Source organism: Strigops habroptila, chromosome 2, assembly GCF_004027225.2.
Source record: "Strigops habroptila isolate Jane chromosome 2, bStrHab1.2.pri, whole genome shotgun sequence".
Lineage (NCBI taxonomy): Eukaryota > Metazoa > Chordata > Aves > Psittaciformes > Psittacidae > Strigops > Strigops habroptila.
The window spans coordinates 46,762,237-46,789,735 of NC_044278.2; the positions used below are offsets into that span (position 1 = coordinate 46,762,237).

Sequence of the window (27,499 nt, forward strand, 5' to 3'; positions counted from 1 at the left end):
AAGATATTAATTTGGCATGTTTGTTTCAGTAGGAACTTGACGAACTGAGTGTATGCATTTCACAAAGTTAGTTTTCCTAATTATTATTGGAGATACTTATTTTGTCTCAAGTTTCCATTCCTCCTTAGAGGATTCTGAAGAGCTAATCCATTCTGAATATGTTCCCTCCCAGATTATTTCTAGTGCTTAGCATTGGAAACTTATCCTTCATTAGGGACTGATATAGAATCTATTGAAGTCAACGAAGTATTTATTTATTTATTTATTCTCCTTTTGATTTCAGTGAGCACTGCATTGGAATTGAAAGTAAATTGGCTAGATGAGTTTGTCTGGAACTGGTGACGTTCTTATTCCACAGTTTAGCTCTAAATGTGATGACATTTCACATTTTCCCTGCAGAAGTAGGAAAAATATCTTCAAATGGCATAAATATCTTCTTTTTCTCTTCCTGTTAAACAAGAGTAGATTAATTTTTAAAGTAAAATCTGTAAGGAGCATTTTTGGAGAAAGTATGACTTTGCTCAGATTATTCCCTCAGTCAGGAGTTCCACTAGGCAGCCTTGGGTTTGGTTTTCTGGTTTTCCAAACATTGTAAGACACAAACATCTGTGTCAAAAAACATTAGAATAAATTCATTTGAAAGTCTGGCAGAAACCTGTTTTCAACAGTTACTATATTGTAGATAATGAAAATGAATACATTAGTTAAAATTATTTTCATGCTTCTTTGTTTAATGCAAAGCTCATCCTATAGTTTTTAGGTTTTTGTTCTGTGCCATGTTCTAATTTTTAAAAGAATAAGTATTAGAAAGCTGTGCATATGCTATTTACACCTACACATCAAATGTTATTTCTTTCCATATTTAGAAATATATTCTAGATATAGAAATGTCAATATGGTGCTGAGTCAGATCTTTGGAATAAATTCATGAGATGTGACTTCCAGGTGATGCAGAATCCCATTGCTGAGCGAAAGACACCACTTCATCCCAGCAAAAGCCCTTCCCAGGAAATGCCCATGCCCATAATCTCAACAATTAGTTCCGGATTCCTCACATTTTCAATAACATCAGCTACATTTGGCGGTAAGTTTTGGGTGGTGCCTCATGTTTGGTCAGCAGCTCCTGTGCCACCAGTGTCAACGAGTCAACGACCGGTTTGCACAAAGGTGAAGGGCTGTAGCAGTTCAGCCTGAAGTAGACAAGCACTATTTTTCCATCAGCTCTTTCCTATTGCTTTCAGCATCTCATGCTGGGGAAGAAGGAAAGCAGAGTGAGAAAGTCTCAATGTCTGTGGATGAATGGGGTTGTCCCTTACTCTTCGCCTCTGTAGCACAAGAAAAAGTCTGACCCGCAGGCATTATGGATCCTGGAGTTGTCCCCCAGCAGTTAGGAATTGCTGATTTCTCATATTGGAGACTCTAAAAGCCTCTATTGCTATACCACTTATCGCCAATGATTTAGCACATCACGAGTGATGCCTCTGCTGCCTGAAAAAACATGAGGGAAAAGAGAAGAGGAACGAAAAGACATTTCTCATCTCATATTATACTTTTTCCCCCATTTTCCTCCTATAGCAACAACGTTTTTCTTAAAGGTCTGTTTTATCCATTAGGCTTTATCACAGCGCATGACAACATCTATCCGGTGAGAGATGGCTAAAACTTTCTTCTTGAGTATTGAATCATTCAGTACTCAGGTCCAGCCTGTAACAACAGGGTGCCAATGGCCCGGCCTGATGTTGCATCCTTTAAAGAGGTGCTTAAAACTTTTTAAGCTTTCTTGACAAAGTAGAAGTCACAATAATTGTTTTATAGCTAAATGCAAGTAGATAAAATGCTCTAGGGCTTCATTTTATCTTACCATCTAGAATTGTAACCTGCAGGTTTTCCCATACCTCTGGAAGCTCTTCAGAATTAATCCTGGATCTCTTTCCTTCCATCCTGCTGTGTCTCCTGCTTCATGAAGGCTGTTCGTCCAGGACTTACTTTGTAAGCCATTCTTTTTCCTTTTGCAATGGTGTTGTGGAAATGAAACTGATTCACTTTTTAATTCTGCTACTTCTCTGAGTGCAAGGTGTCCAGTTTTGGGGTCTTGTTTCTCCAATAACCTTACTGAGCATTTGTTTAGGAAAGTCATGTCCTTCTGTAAGTCCTGCTACCTGTGTTATTTGATGTTTTATCTGCAGGCAGTTTCTCAGCCAGTATAAAACTTTCTGGTGTCATCCACTTTCTTTGAGGAAAAGATTAGTATTACTAATATACCAGTATACTCTGGTATCAAACTATCTTTGTGTGACACAGTTCAGAGGTCACTGACCAGCATGCTGAGAACAATTCTGTATCATGTGGCCATTCCTAACTGCCTTGCTTGGTGGGTCTTGTCCATTTGCATGCATTATTTATGTCCAAAATATAGTCAGATAATTTCAAGATTCACAACTAGTTGCTGTGTAGCTATAAATTCTGACTGTCTTCAAGAAGAGAGACATCTGTAAGAATTTTGTGCACAGATTACTCCCTACCTGGACCCAAATGCATATACAAGGCAATAACGGAGTAATCTTCCAGTGGATACTGTCAGCATACCTCAAATCTGATCAGCAGAGTATTTTAGCAAACTATTTAGTCAATGCTAATAGCCAAGCAAAGAGTGGAAAGGGACTTGTGATGTGGGTACTGGAGGCACATAGGCTCCACCACAAGAAGTACAAACGTCCATCAGCTGAGAATTGGTTTGCATTCCTATTGGAGTGGTCTGCGGTCACACGGGAGAGCTTTGAGCCATAGGCTCTGACAGTCATTAGCAGCACATCTGGGCACTGAGGATTAACATTAATCCTGCCATTATACCTTTGTTTAAAGCAGAGCTTTTGGAACAAGGGACTGGTAAAGGAAATTTCTGACTGTACATGTACCAATGAAGGCTTCTAACTTCCCATACAAACACAGTTTACAGATGAGTATCGTCACCCTGCCGGAGCTCATGGGACTCGGATTGTGCTGGGGTTTTCTTCTACTTCATTATCCATTGATCAAATACCCTTCCGCTTTAAAAAGGAATAAAAGCAAATCTTACACTGTAAAAATTATCTATATTATGATATTTAAGTTTGAGTCAAAATCTTATTTTGCAAAGCAGAATAGTTTGGACAGTTGTCTTGAGTTCTCACTTTTTCACCCTTACAGGGCTGTCAGTTAAGTCTGGATCCACAGCCTCAAAAAGATGAAAATGACTGTTGCCAGTTGTGTCACAGGTGTAAGTAGCAGGAGAGCCCACAGAGCTGAGAAGGGTATGGAGAGATAACATGCGCAACTGGCTTTTTATTATTAGATCACATAGCTGTTTAGTAATCAGATTTGTCAAGATCTCTAGATTCCCTCCCTTGTCCTGGGACTGGAAAAAAGCCTGGTAGTTACAGGCAGCTGTGTAGAGCGGGACGAGACACAGACACACAGATACACAGGCACACAAATGCAGACACACACACAAATACTGGCTTAGCAAAGCTGTTGTACCTCTTAGCAGAAGCAAATGAGAAGCAAATGCAAATGTTCTGCAAATCCTCCTATCATACATATCCTACCCACATTTCTGATGTGGTCCTTGACATGGTATGGAACACTTCTCCTATGAGGAAAGACTGAGAGAGTTGAGGTTGTTCAGCTCCAGGGACACCTTATTGTGACCTTTCAATTCTTAAAAGGGACTTACAAGAAAGATGGGGAAAGACATTTTAGCAGGGCCTGTTGCAATAGGATGAGGGGTAATAGTTTTAAAATAAAAGAGGGGAGTTTCAGGCTGGATGTTTGGAAAATATTTCTACAGTGAGGGTGGTAAAATACTGGAACAAGTTGCCCAGAGAAGTGGTGGACACACCATCCCTGGAGACATTCATTTTATACTTCTATGATCTCAGGGGCTGCAACAGCATTGATAGATAGATAGCTTCGTGTGCTAAGTCAGGTCAGCAGAAGGTTGCTTTTCACCCTCTTTCTGCTGCACAGTCCTGGGGCTACAAATGAAGAAGAGACTGAAGAAATGTTAGTACCACATTTAGCTTTATTGAAATTGAACAAATACCTGTTTTTAATAAACCCTTTTACAGCAAGTGTAAAATTTTAATGTTTGATTTATCTTATGTTACAGGTTGTCTTCTGTGTAAGCAAAAATACCATCTTTTTTTTTTTTTCTTTTGTTTTTAATTTTCTACTTTAAAACACGTAGCAAGGATTTGAATAATGCAGATCCGGCACCAAAAGGTAACAGGTTCTGAAAATCACAGTACAGTTTTAAAATTCTTAGGTTAATTAATGATATTTAAAATGATAGCCACTTTGAATAAAGATATAAATTAGAGGTCTGTAAACAAGTTGTGTTTACCTACAGAGCTATTGATTGCAGCTACAATGAGAACAGTAATAGAAACTCAATGCTAAACTGAGCTACACCTTTGAGGAAACAAGTTCTTACTAAGTAGTGTGGTACAGGGTAGCACAATAGGTAAAATACAATTTGGCACCTCAAGTTGCATGTAAAATCAGCAGAAATAAAATGAAGTAAGTGCACTGTCTTCCAACAAAAATAAACCGGGCAGTTTCACAGCTTTTGGAGTGTCAACTATCAAATAAATCACACAACACACAAGTTCAACCCCAAAATTACAATTCTAGTAAAGCAAGATAATATCAAAATGCACACCCACAAGGATATTAAAATATAAATATTTTTTTTTCTTTTTTTTTTTTTCCTCTCCCCTATCAGTAGAAATAATTTACAACCCACAAAACGACTCCTTTGTGAAACCACTAACTACAGACATGGTCATGGAATGTAGCTCAGTAGACTTGTTTCAAATAGAAAGGCAATGTTATCCTGAAAAAGTTTGGTCCTCTTATAACTCACTTTACTGTAGCCACCATAGTCTCTTGGTAGATGTTTTAGGAGAATTGTTTGTTTTCTGATTCTCTTCTGTTTGAAAGATAATATCTTGGTGATAAAGTTGGGTAAAATTTGGCCCCATTTACATGTCTGATCAATGTTGAATCTGGAAGAACAACAGTGAGAGCACATAGGGGGAACCCTCATTGACTGGTCTCACAGCGTATTTTTTCATGCAATCACTTTTCCTTCTATACTTCTTTTCCTCTTTGTTCATTTTTTCTTCAGTGTCCTGGAGGGGAAAGAAACCCTTAGTCCAAATGACAGAAAGACATTTCACTGTTTATTTACATGTGGATCACTTTGGCTAAGAAGTCCTGGCAAACCAGAGTTGCCTATTTCTTATGTATGTCCTCATGCCGTATAATTTTGTATGTAATCCAGTAAAAGATGTTGAAAATGAGGAAGGCGAGTGGGAACGCAGCACGGGATATTGTATCAATCCTTTTTGCACGGTCAACAAACTTCTTTTTGATGGAGTCTGAATCCTTTGGTGGTGCTGGAGGTGGGTTGGCTGGGGTAGCCTTGACTGCTGTGCCATCTTTGACTTGGAGGCAGTGGCCCATCCCATAGCCGCTGAAATTGAATCGACTGTCACGAGTAACTTCATCTTCCTGGGGGATAAAGAAGACAAATAAGACACACAATCACCTGTCTATTGAGCATGCCATACACTGGAGTAGTTGAGGCGCACCCCTCCAAAGCACCTAAGCAAATTATCTGGTTAAGATGTGATACAAAGTCCAGGTTTCAAAGACAAGCAAGCAATTAAAACTCACATTAAAAATGCATGGAAATTAGGTGACTGTCAGTGTTTGTGAATCAGAACTTTAATTTTGCTAGCTATGACTAAATCAAGTGCCCTGGACAGCAAGCACTGTCAAACCCATAGGGAAGAGGTCTGATGCCACAGGTTCCTCATTGCTCTCCTTGAGCTTGCTGTGGGGAGGAAACATGGTCATGTTGCTAGTCAGGAGTCTGCTCCAGCCCGGTTGAACTGAGAAATCCAGGGGCCCAGGCTCATGGCAATGTGTATCCAGTGTTCAATCTAACTTGCACCTCTGTCTCTGATCTACAAAACAAGAATCCCTCCTTGATCACTGGAACGCTCTGATGGTTGTGTCAGAATACTTCTAAGTGCACTGGGCACTAGGATTTAGTGGTAACCGGGTGTCAGGTGCAATAGCACAAGTTAGTATAGGACCGTCTTGCAGAAATCCATTTTCTCTCTTGTCTGAGTGGGTAGTAATTGGTTTTGAAGATATGAGTAACTACCGTTGAACTTTATCACCATAACAGTGTGATGAAGGGTTTCTGACCACGCTGTTAAATTCTCACTGCCATTTCTCCTGTCTTATCAGACAAATAGCAGAGGGATTGGAACTAGATGATCTTAAGGTCCTTTCAAACCCTCACCATTCTATGATTCTGTAATAATAATACACAACTTAACAGTTAGTGACAGCCCTCGATAAAGGATTCAAAACCAACGAAGATGCATCTTTTTCGTTCTAGTTGGGATGAATTGCAGGTCCAGCAGCTTGCCCTAGTTAAAGACCTTCTCTTCAACCAACAAATACTTCATTGTTGACTTAAAATGACCATTTCTTGGGCTCATAAAGAGCCCACTTCCTCACAGGGAGTACTCCCTCATATCTCTTGCTAAACCACAGCTTTCCAATCTTAACAGAGAATCAGAGACTGCAAGAAAAAAACCAAAACATCACAGTAGCAAGATATTGAATAAGGAGTACATTTGCTGAACTTCGGGGTGTAAATCACTGCTCCTTCACAGAAGCACCTCTTTCAATGGTTGCATTTTTCTCTCTCCCCAGCTCCACAATTGAAATTTAATATATCAACAGACTTGCTCTCCTTACCTTGGAGCTGACATGCAAACGTGAACAACCAGTAGTGTGTTCCAAGGCTACCAAATAAGAGTCACTGACTTATGACATTGAGTACTTATGGAAGGAGGGTAGGCAGTAAACAGTGCTTTGGAGCCCCTGTCACTTCAGCCTGAGGCCTATTCTACGGTGTACCCATGAGCAGGTGGAAAATTGTGGTATTGCAAGGCTGTTTGAACACTTACCCAGAGTTTATATCCCTTTCATTTCAAAAGCTCACCATCATGGGCAAAAAGAAGCATGGTCCTCTCTTTTTTCAATTTTATTTATTTACAGTTTGCAGTCCCTCTGTGAAAACTCTGAAATTCTGCTTGTCCTAGTGATTATAAATACATACGGTATTTTAAAGATGAACCCACTGAGACCTAAATTCTGGATAGTCTGATAGGCAAGACTTCTCTTGCATGACTTAACACCACAAAGTCCCCCAGTAATACAGGGAGCTGCCTTCCTTGCAGTGCTTTCCTTTTTAATGAGTTTGAAGGATAAAATGTGTGCCCAGGACACGGGAGGGGATTAAAAAGGGTAACAGATTTTCAGCAGCTGTGTTGCCATATGTACTTCATTCATTTTTAAAACATTTAATTTCTGTTACTCCTGAGAGATCTATGGAAGGAAAAGAATTTGTACTGAGCTTAACAGCACTTGGAGAGTCCCAGCTTCTTCTGTGCCCTGCTGGGCCACAGCTTTGTCATGTGGGGCTGAGCAATTCTTCTTCAGTGCCACAGCCCTGTTTTTAAGCTTACAGTGTTGTAACTTGAGTGGGAAGCCATCTAAGATTAGGGACAGGGATGCTTAAATCACATTCTTTCAGGTCTTCATCACCCAACCTTTAGCTGTAAGGAGACACTCTTTTCCCAATGGGATTTAGAGCCCTGCTTTTCCCTCCACAGGCAGTTGGCTGTGCCACTTCTTTCCCACAAAAACCAGAGGAAAGCATGCCCAGTCCTCATGCTACTTTTTTATTTAAGACTGCAGTAGATGCTGATTTACACTGGATACAAGAGGTACAGCCTTCACCTGTGGTGTGAGGAGAACATAATGTGTTTCCTTCTCTTCAAGTGCTTGAGCAGATTTGAATCTCCTTCTCCCCAATAAATCTCTGGATGGGTTTGTTACCTGTTCTCCCAACATGAAGCTGTTTGCTGGTTGCAAAAAAAGTGTGTGTTTATTCAGCTTTTTTCCAACCTTTATCTGAAAAACTTTTTTCAATCACTAAATTATTAATTAAGAGAATGGTACTGTTTCTACCCTGCCCTTAACATAGTGGATATTTCTTTCTTTAACCTAGAGGCTTGGTGAACTACTGGGCAACCTACCCAAGGTACCTTCTTGTGGGGTTCCACAGCAACTCTTCATTCTCAAGGTCTTATCATCAGTTCATATCATCTGACATACCCTACCATGGAGATTCATCCCAAGATAGTCTTACCTGTGCTGTTCACCAATTTAGTTGCTAGTACGATAGTCCAAATGACTTTGCAAACATCTCTATCATTATATTAATCAGATTACACGTAAAAAGTATTCCTTTTAAACCAGACAGGATGTCACTTGCTTGAATTCTAGGCTATTTATGCTTTTTGCAGGTTTTAAAACCAAAATTGAGTCTAAATCCTGTTGATATAGAAAGAGGTGACTTACATAGCAATCCTATGTATTCCAGTTTCTTAGATGGAGGTAAAACAGAAGATAGAGCAAGCTCTGGTGGCATTTGTTAATAAAGAGGTCACTAACAAATTTCCCTGAATAGTTCCACCCTGAAGAGCACTGGATCTCAGCTCACCTACGCCAGATGCCATTCCCATTCCTCCTTAGTCCAGGCTTCAGAGGAGCAGAAGGTGATACAAAATTGTGACTTTCTCACCTCAATCCTGTCCAAAGTATAGATCAAACACATCACAGAATTTGACCTAAGTATTGTCTTTCCTAAATATTCACCAAGAAATTTCATCAAAAATGTAAGCAATCTCTGTCCAATCCTACTGTGTGATGCTGCCTTATCAGGATGCACCATTCTGTGTGTGACAGTAGTATTCACCTCTTTTCTACCTCTCTTAACACCAATTTTCCTGCTCACTGAGGTTTGGTTTTTCTCTCATTTATACACTCATGCCTTATTATAAATAGCACTGACATTTTAATTAATGGAAGAAAAATTGGTCATTGTCCTCAGTAAGGGTTTCTAATGAACAAATTTACATTTGTTTTAGACAGCTGTGTTTAATAATACCTCCTATCTCCAATAAACAGCAGAAGAATCTCTGAAGCATGAATGATTTACTTACTCATTCTGTAAGAACAGCAAGTGAACTGTTGTTAATATAATAATGAAATGGTAGTTAATGTGGCTTTGCCCTCTTTGAGTAGGAACTGAACATTATCCAACTGAAAGAGTAACATAATTTAAACATGTTGCGGAGAAAAATACTTTCCTGGCTTGAAATATCTGTAAGTGGAATCTAAATTTTTTAAAGATTACTTTAATAATAAAAATTATACAGTCAGTAAGAACAATTTTCCTTTTTCTTTAGCAAAGAAAGGGTTCCTTCTCTCAATTTTGCAAATGCGGTTAATGTAAATTTCTTATTCAACTTAATGTTTTATAGATAATATAATTAATATTTTAATTTTGGGGGAGGGAGGGAGGGAGGGAGGAAGAAACAGATGAACTACTGTTTTGCAAAATATCATAGCTGATATGATAGGGAATTATAGCTCCTAAATAACAGCAGATCTATTCCTGACAAAGTGTCTTGTTTTTCCTTTGTTTTAAAGGAAAGTAATGTCTTAAAATATCCAGACACAGTGATCTGTGACTATCTTACAGACATAATTTGCTTGGATATTAAATCCTCTGAGGACGATGAAGTCTGGAGACTGGACTGTTCTTGGAAGACTTTTTTGCCAGTCTCTCGCTGATGAGAGCAGAGGTTGGACAGTTTATCAGTGGGAATAGCACATTAGTGTTTTACATCAAATACATGTTAATGACCTAGATTTGGAGGATAATCTGCTCTGGCCAGGAATCTGTTGGATACAGGGCAACTAACTTCTGCACATGCTATCTGCATGCGAGGCTCAGCAAACTGCAAAGCTGGTGTTTAAATATGTGACTATTTCAGCTAGAATGTGGAATAGTGGTTAATGGCCACATGAAAGCAAAATAGTATAAAACAAGGCTATGTTTGCTAAAATGCTAGAACACAGAAACATAAACCACCAAGGGAAATGTACCTAAAATTCACCTATCCCACTTTCTCTTGCTTCCTGCAAAACATCTGCCTCAGGAGAAATGAGATGGGGCTCAAGCAGACCCTCTCACCTGCCTCCTGTTTGCAGCATTCAAGTCCCAGTCTCAGACTTCAACATTCTCCTGCCTTGAAACCTGCTGCAGGACCAACATCACTCAGCAAGTCCCGTCCCACGAGCTGTGTGATAAGCTTGGGCAACTGCCACCACAGCACATGGGGCACTTGAGCTCACAGCCCTTAGTCATGGGCAGGGATATCTGAGTGCCCACCCCCCCAGGATTTTTCCCATCAGGTTCTCTGGCACTTTTCTCTGAGCAGATTTAAATATTTTGGGGAAGGGGGTTTTCATTGCACCTTTGGGAGATTCTCCCTGGCCCCTGCCTCAGCTGTGATGATCTCAGATGACTTTGTTAGAGCACCCCCATGCCCTAAGAGTGCATCTCAGAGTACTTCATTTGTCAAACAGTTAAAATTAAAAAAACCCAAACAAACTATATGTTCATACAGGGCCCATAAACAGCCCTCCTGATTTAATTCATGCAGATTATTCTCTAGAGCAATATGTTGCTGGGGACTTTTCCAGGCTCAGGCTTTGATTCCCTCAGCCTCCTCAGTTTTCAGGGCCAACCTACAGCCCACTCCACTGCAGGCCATGAACAGCGGACACCATATCCCATCCTGGGCCAGGGCTGGGAATGAAGTGCTCGGAAATGTAGCATCCATGCCCCTTGCTGAGCACTGGCTGTCTCCCACTCTGTGCAAGAAGGAGAATGGGAAGGTGAAGGGTAAGGGGAAAGAGAAAGGGTAAGTTAAAAAAAGGGGGAAGGAAAAGGGGAAGAAAAGGACTTTTTTCCTCTCCGTTGGTGAATTCTTTTCTTCAAGCCATTTGCTACAATAAACACCCAGAACAAAACCCAGCATATGCAGATGGAGATTACCAGAGCTTTCTCAGACAGCCATGCATTTAATTTATGCAAATACTGCACAAAATGAATTAAAAATTGCAAATTATATTAATAATTTAAATTCTGTAGCTAAAAATAGATAAGAATATCTGAATAATCCTAAAGTGTTCACATGCAAATTTCATAAGTAAGTTTTGTTCATCGTTTCTTTTTTCCTAAGGAGACATACCAACAGATAAATAAATGCCTTCCTTTCCCAGTTATCCATTCTTAATATCTGACTTCTGTTAAGTAATGTTTTGGGGTCAGTTTTCTTTTCTTATCTTCCTTTCTGGCTTTGCATATCATTTAGTTCTTGTTGTTAGCCAAGATCTCAATCTGGATTTTTCTGTTTATTTTTACATAGGTCTGAAGTGTGGTTGAGTTAAACGAAGTATTTGGCAGCTATCTGCACTTCAAACTTTAAATTATTGTATCTTAGAAACATCTTGACCCTTTTAATGTATTAGAAATTTACTACACAAAGAGATTTCTGTATTTTCATTTTGATTTGCTTCTATGAGGGTTGCTCTATAAAACTGATACTATTTATTCACAGCAAAATAAACATCCATCATCAGGTAAAAAACAATCACACTCCATGCTATAGCAACTTGATAGTGCAATTTTTACACAGAATTGTTGGGTTTCTAGAGAGGATTTTTGTTGGAATTTTGGGGGTTTTTTTTTTTGTTTGTTTGGGGTTTTTTTTCGTAGACAAGTATTCACTGATAAGTAACAAATCCACAAATCCTACAAGGTCATTGGAAGTATACACACAGTGGACATGAAATAAGATTTCATTTAACATGAGTTCGATAGTTTTTCATTTACTGCATTAGATACACATAAATATACACACTCGCACAGTCTGTATGCACCCACACACATAAATATGTGTACATACATATTATTGTGGGCATCTACTTAATTTAGTTACCTAATGCTTTTTTTATTCCCTAAAGGCATTTCTTAGTGGGTAGTCCAGAATTCCAGCTTCAGGTTAGGAGCTGTCTCCAGAGCATTTATCAAAACACAAACTCAATTTTTTAATTACTTATTAAAATCTGAACTTTTCAGCTAGCTTTTCTCCTTCAGGTGGGACTGCACTTCTCAGGAGCAGGGATACAGAACACATGGGCAAGGGTCATTAAAGGGTCATTAAATGACCTCTCTGCCCATGAACAGGCTCTTTGGTGGGGTGCTGGCACCTCTCCAGGAGGACCATCTGCCCAGGCCAGTAGCTAAGCAACAAAGCGCCTGGTGGTGGACTTCTATTACTTGGCAAAACTGATGAAAGGATAACCTGAAACAATAGATTTAATAGCATATAAGAAAAGATAGTACTCAGAGGTCCAGGCAGATGAAACACGAAAGCATGACTACAGCAGTACAAGAGGTATTCTAGGGAAAGGAACTCAGATGCTCATCTGAACTCAAGTTTTGCTCAAGAATATCAAGGAAAATGGGAGAAGAAATGTTGAACTAATTTATCTAGAGGAGAGAACACAAGAATAACACAAAAATAAAGGGTTGCTATGCCAGCAGCCATCCTAAAATATGCATGTTGTATGTTTCATCTTTTATGTGTCCTGGAGTGATTCTAAATCAATATTTGCAGTGCTGGAGCTTCTCGCCTGTCCTTGGGTATACTGAAGAGGCCAGGACTCATTTTGAGTGCCTACGACCACCTGACCTTGACGTCCTACATTTGTGATAACACCTGGGGGAGGAGTGTGTTCAGAAAATGTGCCAGTAAGTCAGAGAATGAAGCAACACAGGAACCCCTGGGACAAAGGGAGACCCAGCAGCACAGGTTTCTACTTGACTGGACATCCAACAGCCTCATGAGTACCAGGCAGGAACACTCTACCAGGATCAGACAAGACGATGGATTTGGGGGCAGCCTAAATGCAGAGCAACAGTATATCACACACACACTATGCATTTATAATGAATAGACATTATCCTGATTTGTTTGTCCTTTGAGTTGGACACATGAATGAGGTCTTAAAACCACTAATGTGAAACACAGGCAAATTGATTAAGGAAATGGTATTCAATAGCTGCTCTCGGTCCTTTTACTTCCCTGACTCCTTCCTTCTCCACCTGTCTCTTCTTTTCATGACTCCTTTTCTACTTTTTTCTACCACAGCTTTTGCCTCACTAATTCCCAGTTCTGCTCTTGCATACCTCCTGTTTCATGCTTTCACCCTCATTTCCAAACATGACCTTCACCTTTTACTTGCAAAATTCAGTTCCTTCTTCAACCCCTATCTGCTCTTGCCCCTTTCTTCTCTTTGCAGCTAAATTCTCTTCCTCCAAAGACAAATCATAAAAGTAGAGCTCCACCTTGCAAGACCACCTCTGAGAGGTGTTATTCTACCTTTTCAGAATAACCAGGAAACAGATTGGGTTTTTTGGGGGGGGTTTTTTGGTTGGGGTTTTTTTTGTTTGGTGGGGTGTTTTTTTTTTTTTTTTTTTTTTTTTTTTTTTGTTTGTTTTTTTGGTTTTTTTTGTTTTTATTGTTTGGTTTGTTGTTTTTTTTGTGGTGGTTTGGTTTGTGGCATTTTTTTGTTGTTGTTTGGGTTTGTTGGGTGGTTTTTTTTTTTTTTCTGTTTTGTTTTGTTTCGTTTTGTTTCGTTTTGATTTGGTTTTTGGGGTTGGGTTTTTTTATGAATTAAACCTTGCACTTTTGGATATCCAGATAACTTGTAATTGCTCAAAGAGTTTCCAGTACCACAAAGCATTTTGAAAAGTATTGCTTCTCATTTTTACTACTGTTCATGACATACACCGTGCCTCGTTGCTGGCATGGGAAGCTGAAGATCAGTGAGTGCATGGAGCTGTCTGAGCCTTTGTTCTGGCTACCCAGAATGTGCAGCATGAACCATTTGCAGGCTTTGAAAAATTTGTGCTGCAAAACCAGCAAATAGGATTTCATTTTTATTCTAAGTTTAAAGCTCAGTGAAAATAATCGTGGTTTGTGCATAATACATGTAGTTCTAGTCTACTGAAAGCTGAGTAACGTGGTAATATATGCAAATAGTAATAGATTAAAGATTTAGCATGCTCAAGAATACTCCAATGACATGTCCAATCACAGCAGTACCATCTGCTTTTCCTTATATGTGCTAAATTTGTAACACTGTGTGAATTTCTATATTAGTTTACACACCACCTTCAGGAAATTATACTTAACAGATAAGCAATATTTGGGCTTTGGGACTTATCTTTAGCAAACAGTTAGTAAATGTCTCTCCAATTGCTCTCAGCTGTCTTCTTACAGAAAGGAGTTTAGAAATCAATAACATTGATTACGTACTCGTTTTATCCCTGAAGGAATGGCAGTGACTTGCAATTGAGGGGAGAGGCTCAGACTGGGTATTAGGAAAAATTTTTTCACTGAAAGGGTGGTCAGGCATTGGAACAGGCTGCTCAGGGAAGTGGTGGAATCACAGTCCCTGGAAGTGTTCAAAAAAAATGTAGATGAGGCCCTCGGTGACATGGTTTTGGCAGTCCTTGGGTAAAGGTTGGACTTGATTATCTTAAAGTTCTTTTACAACCTACTTGATTTGATGATTCTATGATTCAAATGATATTTCCCTATTTTTCTGCTCATGGCAGGATTTTGACAGACCAAAAGGTAATAAGACTTTCACCCAGAGCTTGGGCACTAGCAAAGCAAAAGAAACCTTCTATAGTACAGCTAAATTAAAATGAAAATTTTTTGTATGGAGTAGAAATTTTACCAAATTGCTAACTGTACCTTCTTTTCTGGTGGTGTCCAGTTTGATGTTACAGAGAATACCACCTTACTGATTAAAGCGGTAAATAAACCTGCAAATTACATGGATATGTTCTCCCTGTAGTTTGGAAAGAAAACAAAAGTAATGGAAGAAGACCCATGGAGTCTGTGCAATATTGGCAATATCCCCCTCCTCATGCTTGCTCACTGACACTCTGAAGCATGGGAAGACAGAAGATTAGGCAAGGAAAGGCTCCTTCCCATGGCCATCTGGGTTTTCTCTGAGTCCCTTGCCCTGCCGGCTTCATGGCTGTCTGGTTTACTGATGATCCTGGAGCTCATTTGCAGTGTCTCTGCATGACGCTGCACTGAATGATTTCTCCCGACAGGATAAAAGGCTGAGTTATACCTTCTTTGGGTCTGAGGGGAGCAGGTATTTCAAAGCACGAGACCATTGAACCATCATCTGAAGGGGCAGCTGTCTGGAGGATATTTTAAACGTGTTTAACATTTTTAAATAGATAGTTTCAGCTTGCCAGTCTTGGAATGGCTCCTAAAATTAACGTCAATATAAAGAATAAGGCAATTTGTTTTGGATGATTAAGAGAATCTGGCTCATATAACCAATGTGTGACAATTCCAATCACATCTTCATTTCAACTTACAGGAAAGAAATAAAGTAGGCTTCATTATTGTTCATACTGCTGGTGCTATATATTTGACTTGATAATCTACAGCATTAGTCAGTAAATTAACTCACTGGACTGCCCTTCATCATATGCTCCATTTTCCACTCAGCAGGGCCCTCTCTAACAGCTATATATAACTGGGGAGAAGAAAAAAGAGACAGTTCTCTCTTAGATCATAAGATGATGTTGCATTCAGTTTCCCTTTGCTTCAAACGTTATAAATGATGTGATCTTTTCACCATCACAGCTAATATAACGCTATTGTTTGTCTGACTTGTCAACTTCTCACACAGAAATCCAATACTCCCCGCTTGTCACATATTCATTTTAGACCCGTGTTCTTTGCAGGGCCCAAAATGAAAGAGTCCTGCATTCCTATCTGGAAGTTTTCAAGTCTTGCCTTGTGTGGTCTTTCTTTGTCAAACCACAGTTTTCACGTCAGCAACCCACATGAGTACTTCCATCAAACGTAAAATCTCCTGATTGTAATTATAATTCTGCATGCTTTTCTGTTAAATAAATTATCATGCATCTTAATCCATAGCTCTGCTCTTCTGCCACGGTTTCTTAAATGTCTGATTACTGAGCTAAATGCTCAGCCAGGTTGATTTTCGACTGCATCATGCATTGATGGGTTTTATAACGCTGTCAAAATAAATATTGGATTAATCCCGGCTCCTCATCTATGATGTGTTGAAAAATTGTTTCCTCGGTTCATACAGAAATTAAAATTAGGAGTAACCTCTAAAAGGGACTATAGGGTGAAAGGCAGTTCTCAGTGCTAAGAAAGGATGAGAGCACAGACTCAGAAAGCAGACAACTCAGTAAGAGATTGGCATGAGTTATAAAATACACACTTGCGTAGCTGTATTTGAGTAGTGTATCCTCAGCTGTAACCTGTGCTGCTGCAGAAGAAAGGGAAACCAAAGAGCCTTAGGATAGAAAGAGCTTATCGCTATCCCTGCCCAGAATGGTAAATTGTTCAGAGACTTTTTTACTGACCTTCGTTCCAGGAGTACTTGCAAGTCAAGGAGAATTACAGGGTGTAAATCAGAAATACTCAACTACAGGTCAGTACATCCACAAAAAGGTATAATTCAGCTCTCAGTCTCTCTGAGGAACAATCCCTCACAAACCTCTCATAAACTCACTCCTGATATATTTGGCACATTACAGAAGAAACTGTTTAACACCACCGATTAATATTTTCGGCAACTGTAAATTTCACAGTGTACTGCCTGGTGCTGGCTTTGCCAGCTGGCTCTCAAGGGCTCTTTTGGTCCTGTTCCCTGTCGTCCTACAATTCTGTGTTTGTAGTTTGAAGAACAGAACAAAAATTAATAACTGCCCAGACCAAACAGCTTTCCCTATGTTGTAATGGTTTAAACATGCAAAGAGACTAAAGTCTAAGCCTCTTTTCTAAGAAGTCTTGAAAGCTGCTGGTAGACAATATCCCCAGATTCATATGAGTTTGGTATAAATTCCTACGGCATCTTCACTTTGAAATGGAAGGCAAGAAGGAAGTATTTGTGGGAAAAGGAAGATCAAAATTTACATCCCACCATGGTACACTGGTTACCCTTCAGGCACTCCTGTATCCCTGGGGTACAGCTTTGAGACTGCAGGTTTCTGCCTCGGGCGAAGGCAGCCCACAGCTCACACAAGAGATAAGGTGTGGTATGTCCCTTAAAATACCTTTCTATCTCCCCTTGGATGAATAAGACCTCACTGTGGGAGAAGTTAAATATTGGACAAAGTCATGATAGTCAAGTTGGGCAGCAAGGAGGGTGTATCAGTGACAGAAAAGAAGTGAAGCTGAGGCCACTGGATGGGATGTCACATGCTATAAAACCATCGATCAGCCTAATGTGGAGTTTGAAAATTATTCAGAAAATATCAGCTGTTAGGTTCGAGCACAGTGTCTGATGAAAAAAATCTGTTGCTATGATATAAGTCTGATACTCAACCCTAGCTATGCAAATACCCACAAGGTAATTGGCCAAACAATGTGAAAAGCAGTAACAGAACAAAGAAGGGTGACAAAACTACCAATCTTCATGCATCAAAAAGCAAAATTCAAATAGATTATTTTTGCAACAAAATAATGCAATATAAGCCACAAGGGAAAGTGAACAGCAATCTAAGAGCAAGTAGGAGACAGACAACACAGACAGGCATCCCCAGTATCTAAAAATAATAGAAGAACAGGATCATACCAGACTAGCACACCTTAAAAGGTCTATCATGTATTTGAGGGAAAACATCCTTTGTGAAAACTTGAAGAAAATGAGTATTTACAGCTAAGGAGCAAGACAATGTTTTTTTTGTGCCTGCCAAAACCTACCTTCTCTGGACTTTTTATTACTTTTTCTTCACACTTCTGTTTGGTCCATATGAAAGATTATAGTTTATATCTTCACCACATGAACATCCAGCACAGGTAACAGTAAGGGCAGAATTATAAAAGACCAACCCATTAGCAAAAAATACAGAACTGACTCCACTGTAGGTCATGACAGAAAAATCTAGGACATCCCCAAAATAAGGAACAAAATGGCAGGCTCAGAAACATTTGAAGAAAGAACTGCAGCAGATAGCTAATCGATTGCTTTATGTAAGATCTGAACTTTTTGTGAAAGTGAAGATTTTGAACAGCAATACTGACTTAATGTTTCACTATTTATTTATGTATTTTAATTATAGAATAAATAATCTTCTTTTCCCCCGTTGTTTTTGCTTCCTTGCTTGTATGGGCTAAGGACCATGACTAGCGCCCCAACCATCATTTGAGAAGTCTGAAATGGCAGGAGGAAGTTGGCTTATGCTAAGTCTTTAAATATGCTAAATTTATTCCTGCTCTTTTTCATGTAATTGTACAAAGAGAAATATCTCAAATTAGGAGAAAACCTAGCATAACTTCTTTCTTTTTCAAACCTGCTGTCCTTGCAGGCACAGTCACTGAACTCAGTATTACTTTGTTCATGACAAATACTGACTGAACCCTGTGAATATGAATGTCAACTCTCAAAATCATTAATCATCCTATTTGCTTTCATCTAATACACATCTCTGGTTATTTCTGTTTCTCGATTAGCCTTGCACAAAGTCCTTCTGCACTTCTAACACCCTTTTCACTCCCAACATGCACTCCTGATGGCTCCAGTGGCCTTATGTACTACTACTCCTAGTTCCACAGAGTGGAGGAACTAATATGAGCAAGATATAGCAAGTTTAAGAAAAGTGTTTTAATAATTCATAAATCATCACATTGAACTGACTGCTCTATCCATAAATAGTAAAGGTTACTCATCACAAAAATACCACCTCTGGCTTCTGAAGTCCTGGAGCTGCAAAGTCCTGGCGCCTGGGGGAATGCATTGAGGACATACTGCTGTCACAGAGAGCCTTCTAGTGCGCAGAGCCCTGGCCTAACAGGGGACAGCCTTCTTGGGATTTATTGTCTCCAGATGGAGGTTCGCACAGTGAAGAGATGCAGCTGGTTGCTGAACAGCTGTCCCATGAATTTCAAAGCTACACTGGCTATTTATCTTCTAAGTTTGGATAATGACCAGAAGAAATGTTCCTACTGAGTACCTTTGCCTTCTGACTGCAATGCAGCATGTTTAGATTAAACTAGTGACAAGTTCATTTTGCCTACAGCATAAACCTGAAAATAAGAATCTAAATTCAATATTAAACCTTCCTGTAGGCATTACAAAAACGATTGTTTACAATAATTTCTTTAAAAAATCCATAATAAAGATTTATTATTTCTAATAGGAATCTAGTTTTATGTGGTCTGTGATAAGAAATTTGACTGTTGCTAGGTAGAAAGGTAAAGCTGAAAACAAATGCTGGATAAAGAACACATTGGCTAAGCTGCAAAGCCAAAAAACAGATTTGCAAACCAGGTAGGAAAAGCAGCTAAGCTCGCACTGGGTGGGAAAGGGTTGAAAAGTAATTGAAAATGCTATGTAGAGCAATAATTTTGAAGGTAGCAGATTAACCAAGAAACAACTAATCATTTTTAGATTTGCTAGGGAAATCATTACCAGAAATAGTGTTGAGGCTACCTGAAGTGAGAAGCATGATACCCAAATATAAGAGGCTCAGAGAGAGAATTAGAATTAATAAGTCCAGAAAAGCTGAAGCCCAGGCATGGCAGGACATGCTGGCATATGACAGCCTGAAGAAAATTGACAGTTACTAGGTAGACAGGCACAAAAGAAATACAGTGACCTATGCAGGATATACAGTGTAAAGCTAATGTAGGGAGAATAATATCTAAAATATGCTATGCCTCCTCTGTTTTTTCATCTTAAACGCACACATGTACATACACAAATACCCAAGGAGGGACCTGTCTGATGGAAGATTAGCAGACATTATGGCCTAATAAGGAAACTACAGTTGAATAACTGCATAATTTGCCCCTGCTCATCTTTAAAGGATAGGACAAGGACTTGCAAAACTTGCAAGAAAGCTAATCGTCTTCTCCAAGAGCCACTGTAAGGTTGTAAGAATTACTTATACAGTCTATTAGTAGGGCTAGAAAATTATTCATCAGGGGCACAAAGTGATTTTCAGAAGACTTGAATATCAGCTCATTGGTGTAAATATCTGCAAACACAAGAATGTCCCCCAGATTTCTCATGGGAAGTCCTGTGACAGTGGCAGGCAGGGTCACCAACTTTTCAAAGTTAGGACAGTGTATTTATACAGCACTTATGCAGCCATGCTGCACATGCAATGAAACAGATGGGACCCAAGAAGTACATCTTAATTCATCTAACAAAGTATGTAATGGTGAAAAAAGAGTATTGAGACCTTGTACATCTTTCAGAAAGAAGATACCAAGGGCTCTAAAAGCCCTTGATGGGCTTGTGCATCCTGTGATGCACAAGTTCTCTATCTCACCACCCTGTAGTAGCATCACACTTGATTAGACTTGCTATAATTTCCCTTGCCTGTCATGCTCAGCACAGAAGAAAAAAGCCTGCAAAATGAAAATTCTGCAGATGGGGAAAAAGAGGAGACTTATCATCTTTTTCTACACTATGCTTTGCAAAACCTGAATATATGTAAAACTATTTCTTGTTTATACAATTACCTGTTGTACAGCTGTTTTCTGTCAATTTGACAACAGAAACAAACCATATTCAAAAAGTGAACCCTGCATGGATGTGAAAGAGAAAGCTGGCCTAAATTAACAGGCAACAGATAGATTAATTTCTTGGGGAGTTTGTGCTGGAGAGTATCAAGGCTGCTACATGCAGGCACCTATAAGACTTTATGTCCTGAACAGGAAACACACAACTTGCTTTCCTAGAATGGCATGTAAGATCTCACATTTGTGCAACTCAGGCAGTCTCTAATGATCAGGGTTTGTGATCTCCATTCTTCATTAGTCACTTGTATGACAGATGAAGTTTACAGAGCACTTAAAGGCAAGTCTCTACCATCAACAGGCTGTGGAAGCCTTAAGAGAAAAATGAATGAGTTAGTTACAGGCAGAGCACTTCCATATGGCTAGCAGAAAGAATTATCTCAGAAAACTGCATGGAGAACCACTTGAAGAGAGTGAGGTGAGGCATGAAAACAAAGGTCATGTCTTCTAGGAGTCTTGCCATGATATCACAGAAAAATTAAAACCTTGGCACCTAGGTAAAATAACTTGCATTTATGCAATTTGATTATAAATGTGCATGTACAAATGCACACACAGTATTTGTATGAGAAATTATGTACACAGGTTAGAAACTAAATGATTTGAAGAGCTATGCTGTCACTCAGAGAGAAGTTACAGGCTCAATGCAGAAATTCACATGGTAGGATTCTGGACTTCATCACTTCACATGTTTTGGCAACCACAGCAGCCTTTTTTGACCTTTCCAATCTGTTTCTCCAGGACCTAAAGACACTCTGACACACTCGGTGTGCCAGATATATCCAATCAGCTGCTGGAAAACTGCATATTCCAATGGTAAGTTCTTCTTGACATTGATCCTGCTGTAGTAAAGAAGTGTGGGAAGAGTCAGGGCGGTGCCAGCTCTGAAATACCATGGGGAGAACCCAGTCATAGGGAGTGGAAGTGGGTCAAATTTTGGTGACCTGGAGTGGGGGTTGGTACAGAGTTTTCAGGTGCCCCTGACTTGAAAAGGCCCTGTGAAGATTCTGAGCAAAAAGCAGTCAGAACATGTGGAGTTTCAAGGTGTTTATTCCTTCCAGTGTAACTATGCCTAGTCCACTCCTCATGTTGTAGCAAAGAAAATTTCCTTCCCCACCTATCCATCTACTCCTAGATGTCCAACTGCTTCTTTTGTGCCAGAAAGATCAATGTTATTACAATAAAATAAAATAAAAAAAAAAAAATAAAAAAAAAGGAAGAGAAGAAAATCAGGCTGCAGAAGAAATACTTTAGTACAGATATCCGTATTTACAGTAAATAACATTTTGCTCTAGCAATGGATCAAGTGAAATAAACATGTCTGATCATGAAACAAAACTAAATGTGTTAGAATCGGGCTCCGGCTGTTCACTTTGCCATAAGCAATGGCTGACAACTTGAGTAGGAATGACTAAACTATGTGGTTTTCCATCGGAAAAAAAGATAAAGAGACAAGCGGCTTAAACACTGCTTTTGAAAAAGTACTAGAAAACCTGGATTTTACTGGAACCTGTGAAGTTTTTCAGACCTTGAGACAGGATGAGTTTTCAACAGGCTAGTTAATATGATTTAGTTTTGCACAATATCATTTGGACAACATCATTACAGAATGCTTCACAATTAATTACATTCAAATAGCAGCTTCTATCCCCTGTGGAGAATGGGATTAATTGGGTCAGATGTAAATATGCATTTCACGGATACTACTGAACACTTGCCCATCTCACCAATTTACTGTGTAATTTGATACAACTGGTGTACTATGCTCTTGAGATGTGTGGGGCAAGAATGGTTGCCAGTCAGGGTAGAAATACGCAGACACAGCAGTGCTGGTATTCTCAGCCTGCATTATGTTTGTGTCTAACTGTCTGACCCGTTCATTCTCTTGCAGAAATATTAATTTATATTTATTCACACTGAAATACTTTGCTGTTGAAAATGAGTCTTGGGACAGTAGTCAGAACTGATATGAAGCATCATGTTGGAACCCTGTCATCCTGGGATCAGAAACTCTTCTCATCCCAGGTGTCCTCACCCTCCCATTGGAAAGGGGACCTGACCCCTGAGATCAGAGCCTTATTGGGTCCTGACACTGGGCAGAGAAAGAATAAAAATAAGCTACATACAGAGAAAAAACAAAGGAACCTACTTTAGGGCAAAGTTGTTTCCTTGACCCCTTGTGCAGCCTAAGCCTAAATCTTGAGACTGCAATGGCTTTTCACTCTATTTCTGGACTCTTGGTTAGGGATGGTTTAGGTTAAATGTGCTCCTGAAGTCCTCTTTCTTCATCTTTTTAGCATGCAACACATATTTGACAGCTTTTTCACTGGCGCTTTTCTGTTGGTTTTTATTTTTTTTTTTTTCCCCCCACTAAATGAGGTGGGTCAGGAACACATCCAGCTAAAGAATCCCCATTTTCTAAAATAATCTGGAAAACAAATGCTTGTTCCTGTGGCAGATGGTTCTTGAAAAGCTTCTTTTTGCTTTAAAGCATCAAAAATAAGAACACCATTTCTTGCGTCTTTCTACCTTCCTCTGCCCTATTTTCAGTTTGCACTCTCCCCTAGGTATGATAAAAAATGAGACATTTGTGCCCTACCTTTCATGAGCTGGAAAACACCAGAGTTCATTTCTGATGCGTTTCCTGCTGTTCATGAGTAGCTGCTACCAGGACAAACTCACTTGAGTGAAGTGAAAACTTCAGTTCCCAAGGTTTGCCATTTCAGAGCTGATCCTTTCAGCCACCTCATGCTGGGTAGGTACAAGAGGACTCAGAGTATCTAAAGCAACGTAATTCTACAGAGCAAATGAAAAGAACCCTTTTCTCAAGTACTCCCTCTGGCTTTTCCAATCGTTCTTGTCCCAGATGATGTAGCATATAGTCACTTCATATCTAAGATTTGAAATATTGTAATGTTACAGAATCACAGAATGACAGAGTGGTTGAGGATGGATGGGACCACTGGAGGTCATCTAGTCCAAAATCCCTGCTCAAGTATTACAGATATTAATGTTTAATAGCATTACTGTTCTGTAAATAGCCCTTTACAATGCTTATATCCTGTTCATATCATATTTAATGTTAAGGAATAATTTGCTAAAGTATTTGCAAGCTGGCCGACATGAGTCATTATACTGCATCATGTCCTGCTTGGTGCTTTGGTGTTGTACCTGGTCCCAGGGTTAGATTATGCGTTCCCTGCTCCCACAGAGTACTCTGTGTTGCATCACTGATAATTTCAACAGATAGATAGATTTACCATTCTGCAGCCTTACCAACTCCCCGTAAGTTCTCCACTCCTCTGGTTTCTACCACTTCTGGACTAGGCTTTTTTTGAATTGTCCTCTTTTTTTTTTTATCTCCTTGGTGTTTTCGTGTTGTTTTCTTGTTTTGGTTTTTTTTTTTGGGTTTTTTTTTTTTTTTTTTTTGGGTGGGGGTTAGTGTTTGTTTGTTTGGGGTTTTGTTTGTTTGTTTTTTGTTTTTGCTGAAATTGTAGTTTGTTCTCCTGATTTTGTTCTTCTGGATTCCATTACTTCAGCCTTTGCAGTTGCATTCTTCTCAGTTTTAATTAATGATAAGATATTTGGGAGTTGATACTTGGAGGTCTTTCTCAGGGACTAATATTATATGTTCCATAAACCAAAGGCTGCCTTTGATTACAGAATATTTAATATACCCAAATTTTTATTTGGTTTTTAGAATTCTCTCTCTTGAAATGTGATTATCCCTTTTCTCTACTGTTTCTTGAAAAATCTACCCCCTATAGTTCATCATCTTATTGTATCTGAAGTTGTAAAACACAGGAAACACAGACACTTTTTTTTTTTTTTTTTACCTTCCCTCCTCCAATAAGGGAAGGAAAATCTTCCTTTTAACTTTAAATGACACTTGTAAACAAGCCATTATAAAACCTAATTTCTCTCTCCAATGTTTCTTTGTCTCTGTTTTTTAGTGGAAAATCTGCCCATCTGCACATACTGCTCTTACTAGACTTTTTTGATCCATTGTTTGGATACCACCCCCATGGCTGAACTGCTTCTTTTTCTACAGGTTACTCTTTCTTTGGGGACTTCTGTTTTTCTTCAGACTTGTGCCCAGAGCTAGACCAAGGATTTATATCTAGATGTTTTCCTGGTTTGAGGTGATGCTTTTGTTTAAATGTTTAAATTCACTCTAGTAAATCCAGTCCATTTAATAAACAATAAAAATACTTTGACTGATGTTAACTAGCCTCTTCATGCTCAAAATAAAAAGACAGACATGGACATTCAGATGAAGTCACAAGGTGACATGGAAACATGTTGAAATGTATTGTGTCTATTATTTAACTGGTTCTCTGCAGTCATTTGTGGAACTATAACTTCAAGCTAAATGATCATTTTGGTGTATTTATCTTCTACTGGATTTTTTCTGCACAGTTACATTAAAGTGCTAATGCAATTGCCCTGGAGAAATAAAAGTAATCACAATATCTTGAGGGTGTTTATCTACAGCAGAAGCTACGTGCTCTTTAATCCATTAAGTAAGCAATATGTGTGTGTGTGAGAGAGAGAGAAAGCCATTCAGACTTGGATTCCTATTTTTCAGAATGAAGCTTGTATGCTTGAGCTCACTTGCTGAGTACCAAAAATAGCTCAGCAATAAGGGCTTTCCTTGAGCACTTCCATTATTCACAAGATGTGGCATGTTACATAACACAAGGCAGTACATCATCCCAATGGGTGCGGTGCACATGGATGCTAGCAGGCAAGAATTTCTACGGGGGACAGGAGTACCTAGTGTTTTAAAGGCAAAGTCAGGCTGAAGGCACCGATTTTTTTCGATAGGCAAGTCTAGAAAATCTTAGAAAATTGTTCAGAGGTTCTAATGGAGGGATTTCAACACAATTAAAACAGCAGAGATGGCCTTTGAAAACTGTTGTTACTCAGTGAATACTTTTTCTCTTTTTCAAGGATGCAAATACTGTATCATCTTGACAGTCACAGTGACATCGTTTGGGTACTTGGGGTACCCACCTTGCCACGAGCAGCTCCATCCAGAGACCAGCAGTTCTCCAAAGCACTCAGCGGGGTGCTGCCATCTTTGCTTAGTGGAGTTATCCTCTGCTGCTATAACCACTTAGCCTCATTCCCAGCTCTTTCAATTGAAAACACCGTTTGTGCCTACCTTTGCTAATCTGCATGCATGTAAACCCTGTTGGCTGCAGCATTGTTATTTGTATTGCTCTGTGTTCCCTGCACATGGGATTAAAGTCTTTCACAGCCTTCAGCTGCACAGTTTTTTGTTCAAGCTATAAAGTATTGCTTTTAACACTAACGGTCCCAAATTTAACCCCTGTTCTTGGTCACAGTATAATCATCACATCACCATCACACGTATAATTTAGGAAGTCCCCTTTGAGATGATGGTGTGAATACTAGTGTACTGTGACTCATATTGACTACTGATCATATAATATAATAATTACTGCTTTTAAAAAGGGATGATTGAACCTCTGTAAACAGAGTTCTGCTTCCCTGAAAACCATCATTTTGGAAAATAAGCAAATCTTGTTTGATTTTTACAGCTCATATTTTAGAAAGAAGTTTCTGGTGATCTGGCACTATGCAATTTTAGATTTTAATATAATGCAAATGTGCTATGTCCTCAGTACCATCAGACTCATGACTTCTGCAGCCTGTACTCTGTGCAAAAAGTAGTAGCATGATATAGAATAAATAGGCAACCATTTCTCTCCACAGTGAAGTGTTGCTACTGATGGGTGTATATCACTGTGAGCAGGAAGACTACACAAATCTTTCTTTAGGACAAGTATTAATGCTTTCTCCAACAGAAACTGCATGGGGAAGATTGAAGCACTGATTATCTGAGGATATAGGGATATATTCTGTATGGAAGATGGCAACGGGTCCTGATAACACAATATTTTCTAATGCAATGGCAGGGTGATGGTTCAGCTGTAAATATGATTTCTGGACCATCAATGATACAACTCACTCTTTTATAGGAAAACGTTAACCAGTCTGATCTTTGGCTTAAGAGATCTGATAGTCTCTCAAGGTGCCTTGTGCTGCCATGCAATGCTCTGAGGTTTGCAGCACTAAGAAGGACAACACCTGGCAGAAGCAACAACAAAACCAGTGTCAGAGATACAGGCTTACAAAACAGAACAGTATTTTGTTTTGTAGATTTAGCTGTTAAAACCAGGAAACCCGATCAGGCATGATTTAGTGCCTATGTTTTCTCTGCCCAGATTATCATTGAATGATACAGGGTAAATATTCAATCACCCCTCTTTTACACTGTTTCCTCTTGACTATGACTTTTAGTTTGCATTCACCATAAACCCTTGGTTCAGTGAGCAAGTTAAGCTCCCTGCTTACGAGGCTTCTTGTGGCACCACAGGCTATGCTGCTATGTTCTCCTCTGTACAAAACCATCCTTCTCTTGAGCATAAAAGTACTGAGCTGCAGCTATGGTAGCATTGCTCCAGAAACCTCTGCCTTGGTATGTCTCCTCTGTTCACCTCCCACGTGCACATCATTTCTGTTGTGGGAGTTCTTCAGAGGAAATCAATGCCAATGCAGCTCCAGCTCTTAGGGCTCTGCAGCAAAAGTGCTTCAGTGACATGACCCCTCTGTGTACTACTCCTTCTGCATATGTAATACATAGTATTCAAAAGCTGAAGAGATGTTTCTGCAAGTTTTCCTTATAGAGAGGATAATCAGGACTTACCTTACACAAACCTTAGCTGGACTATTAGCACTTTGTGACTGATAAGACATGCAACACTGAGTACTTTCTTGGACTGTTTTGTAGTTGTATGGCATCAGATTTCCAGAGGCAGCAT

The 27,499-nt window shown here is 39.3% G+C and overlaps 1 protein-coding gene across 5 annotated transcripts in view; it reads right to left on the reverse strand.

The window, feature by feature from the left end:
* Positions 1 to 4,040: 4,040 nt before the first annotated feature.
* GLRA2 (glycine receptor alpha 2) overlaps positions 4,041 to 27,499 on the reverse strand; it is a 126,932-nt gene continuing 103,473 nt past the window's right edge. For all 5 annotated transcript variants that reach the window (XM_030477226.1, XM_030477228.1, XM_030477224.1 and 2 more), the window contains one exon: positions 4,041 to 5,553. In XM_030477226.1, the coding sequence (XP_030333086.1) occupies positions 5,275 to 5,553 (279 nt within the window). In that variant the 3' untranslated portion in view covers positions 4,041 to 5,274. The remainder of the gene's footprint in view (positions 5,554 to 27,499) is intronic.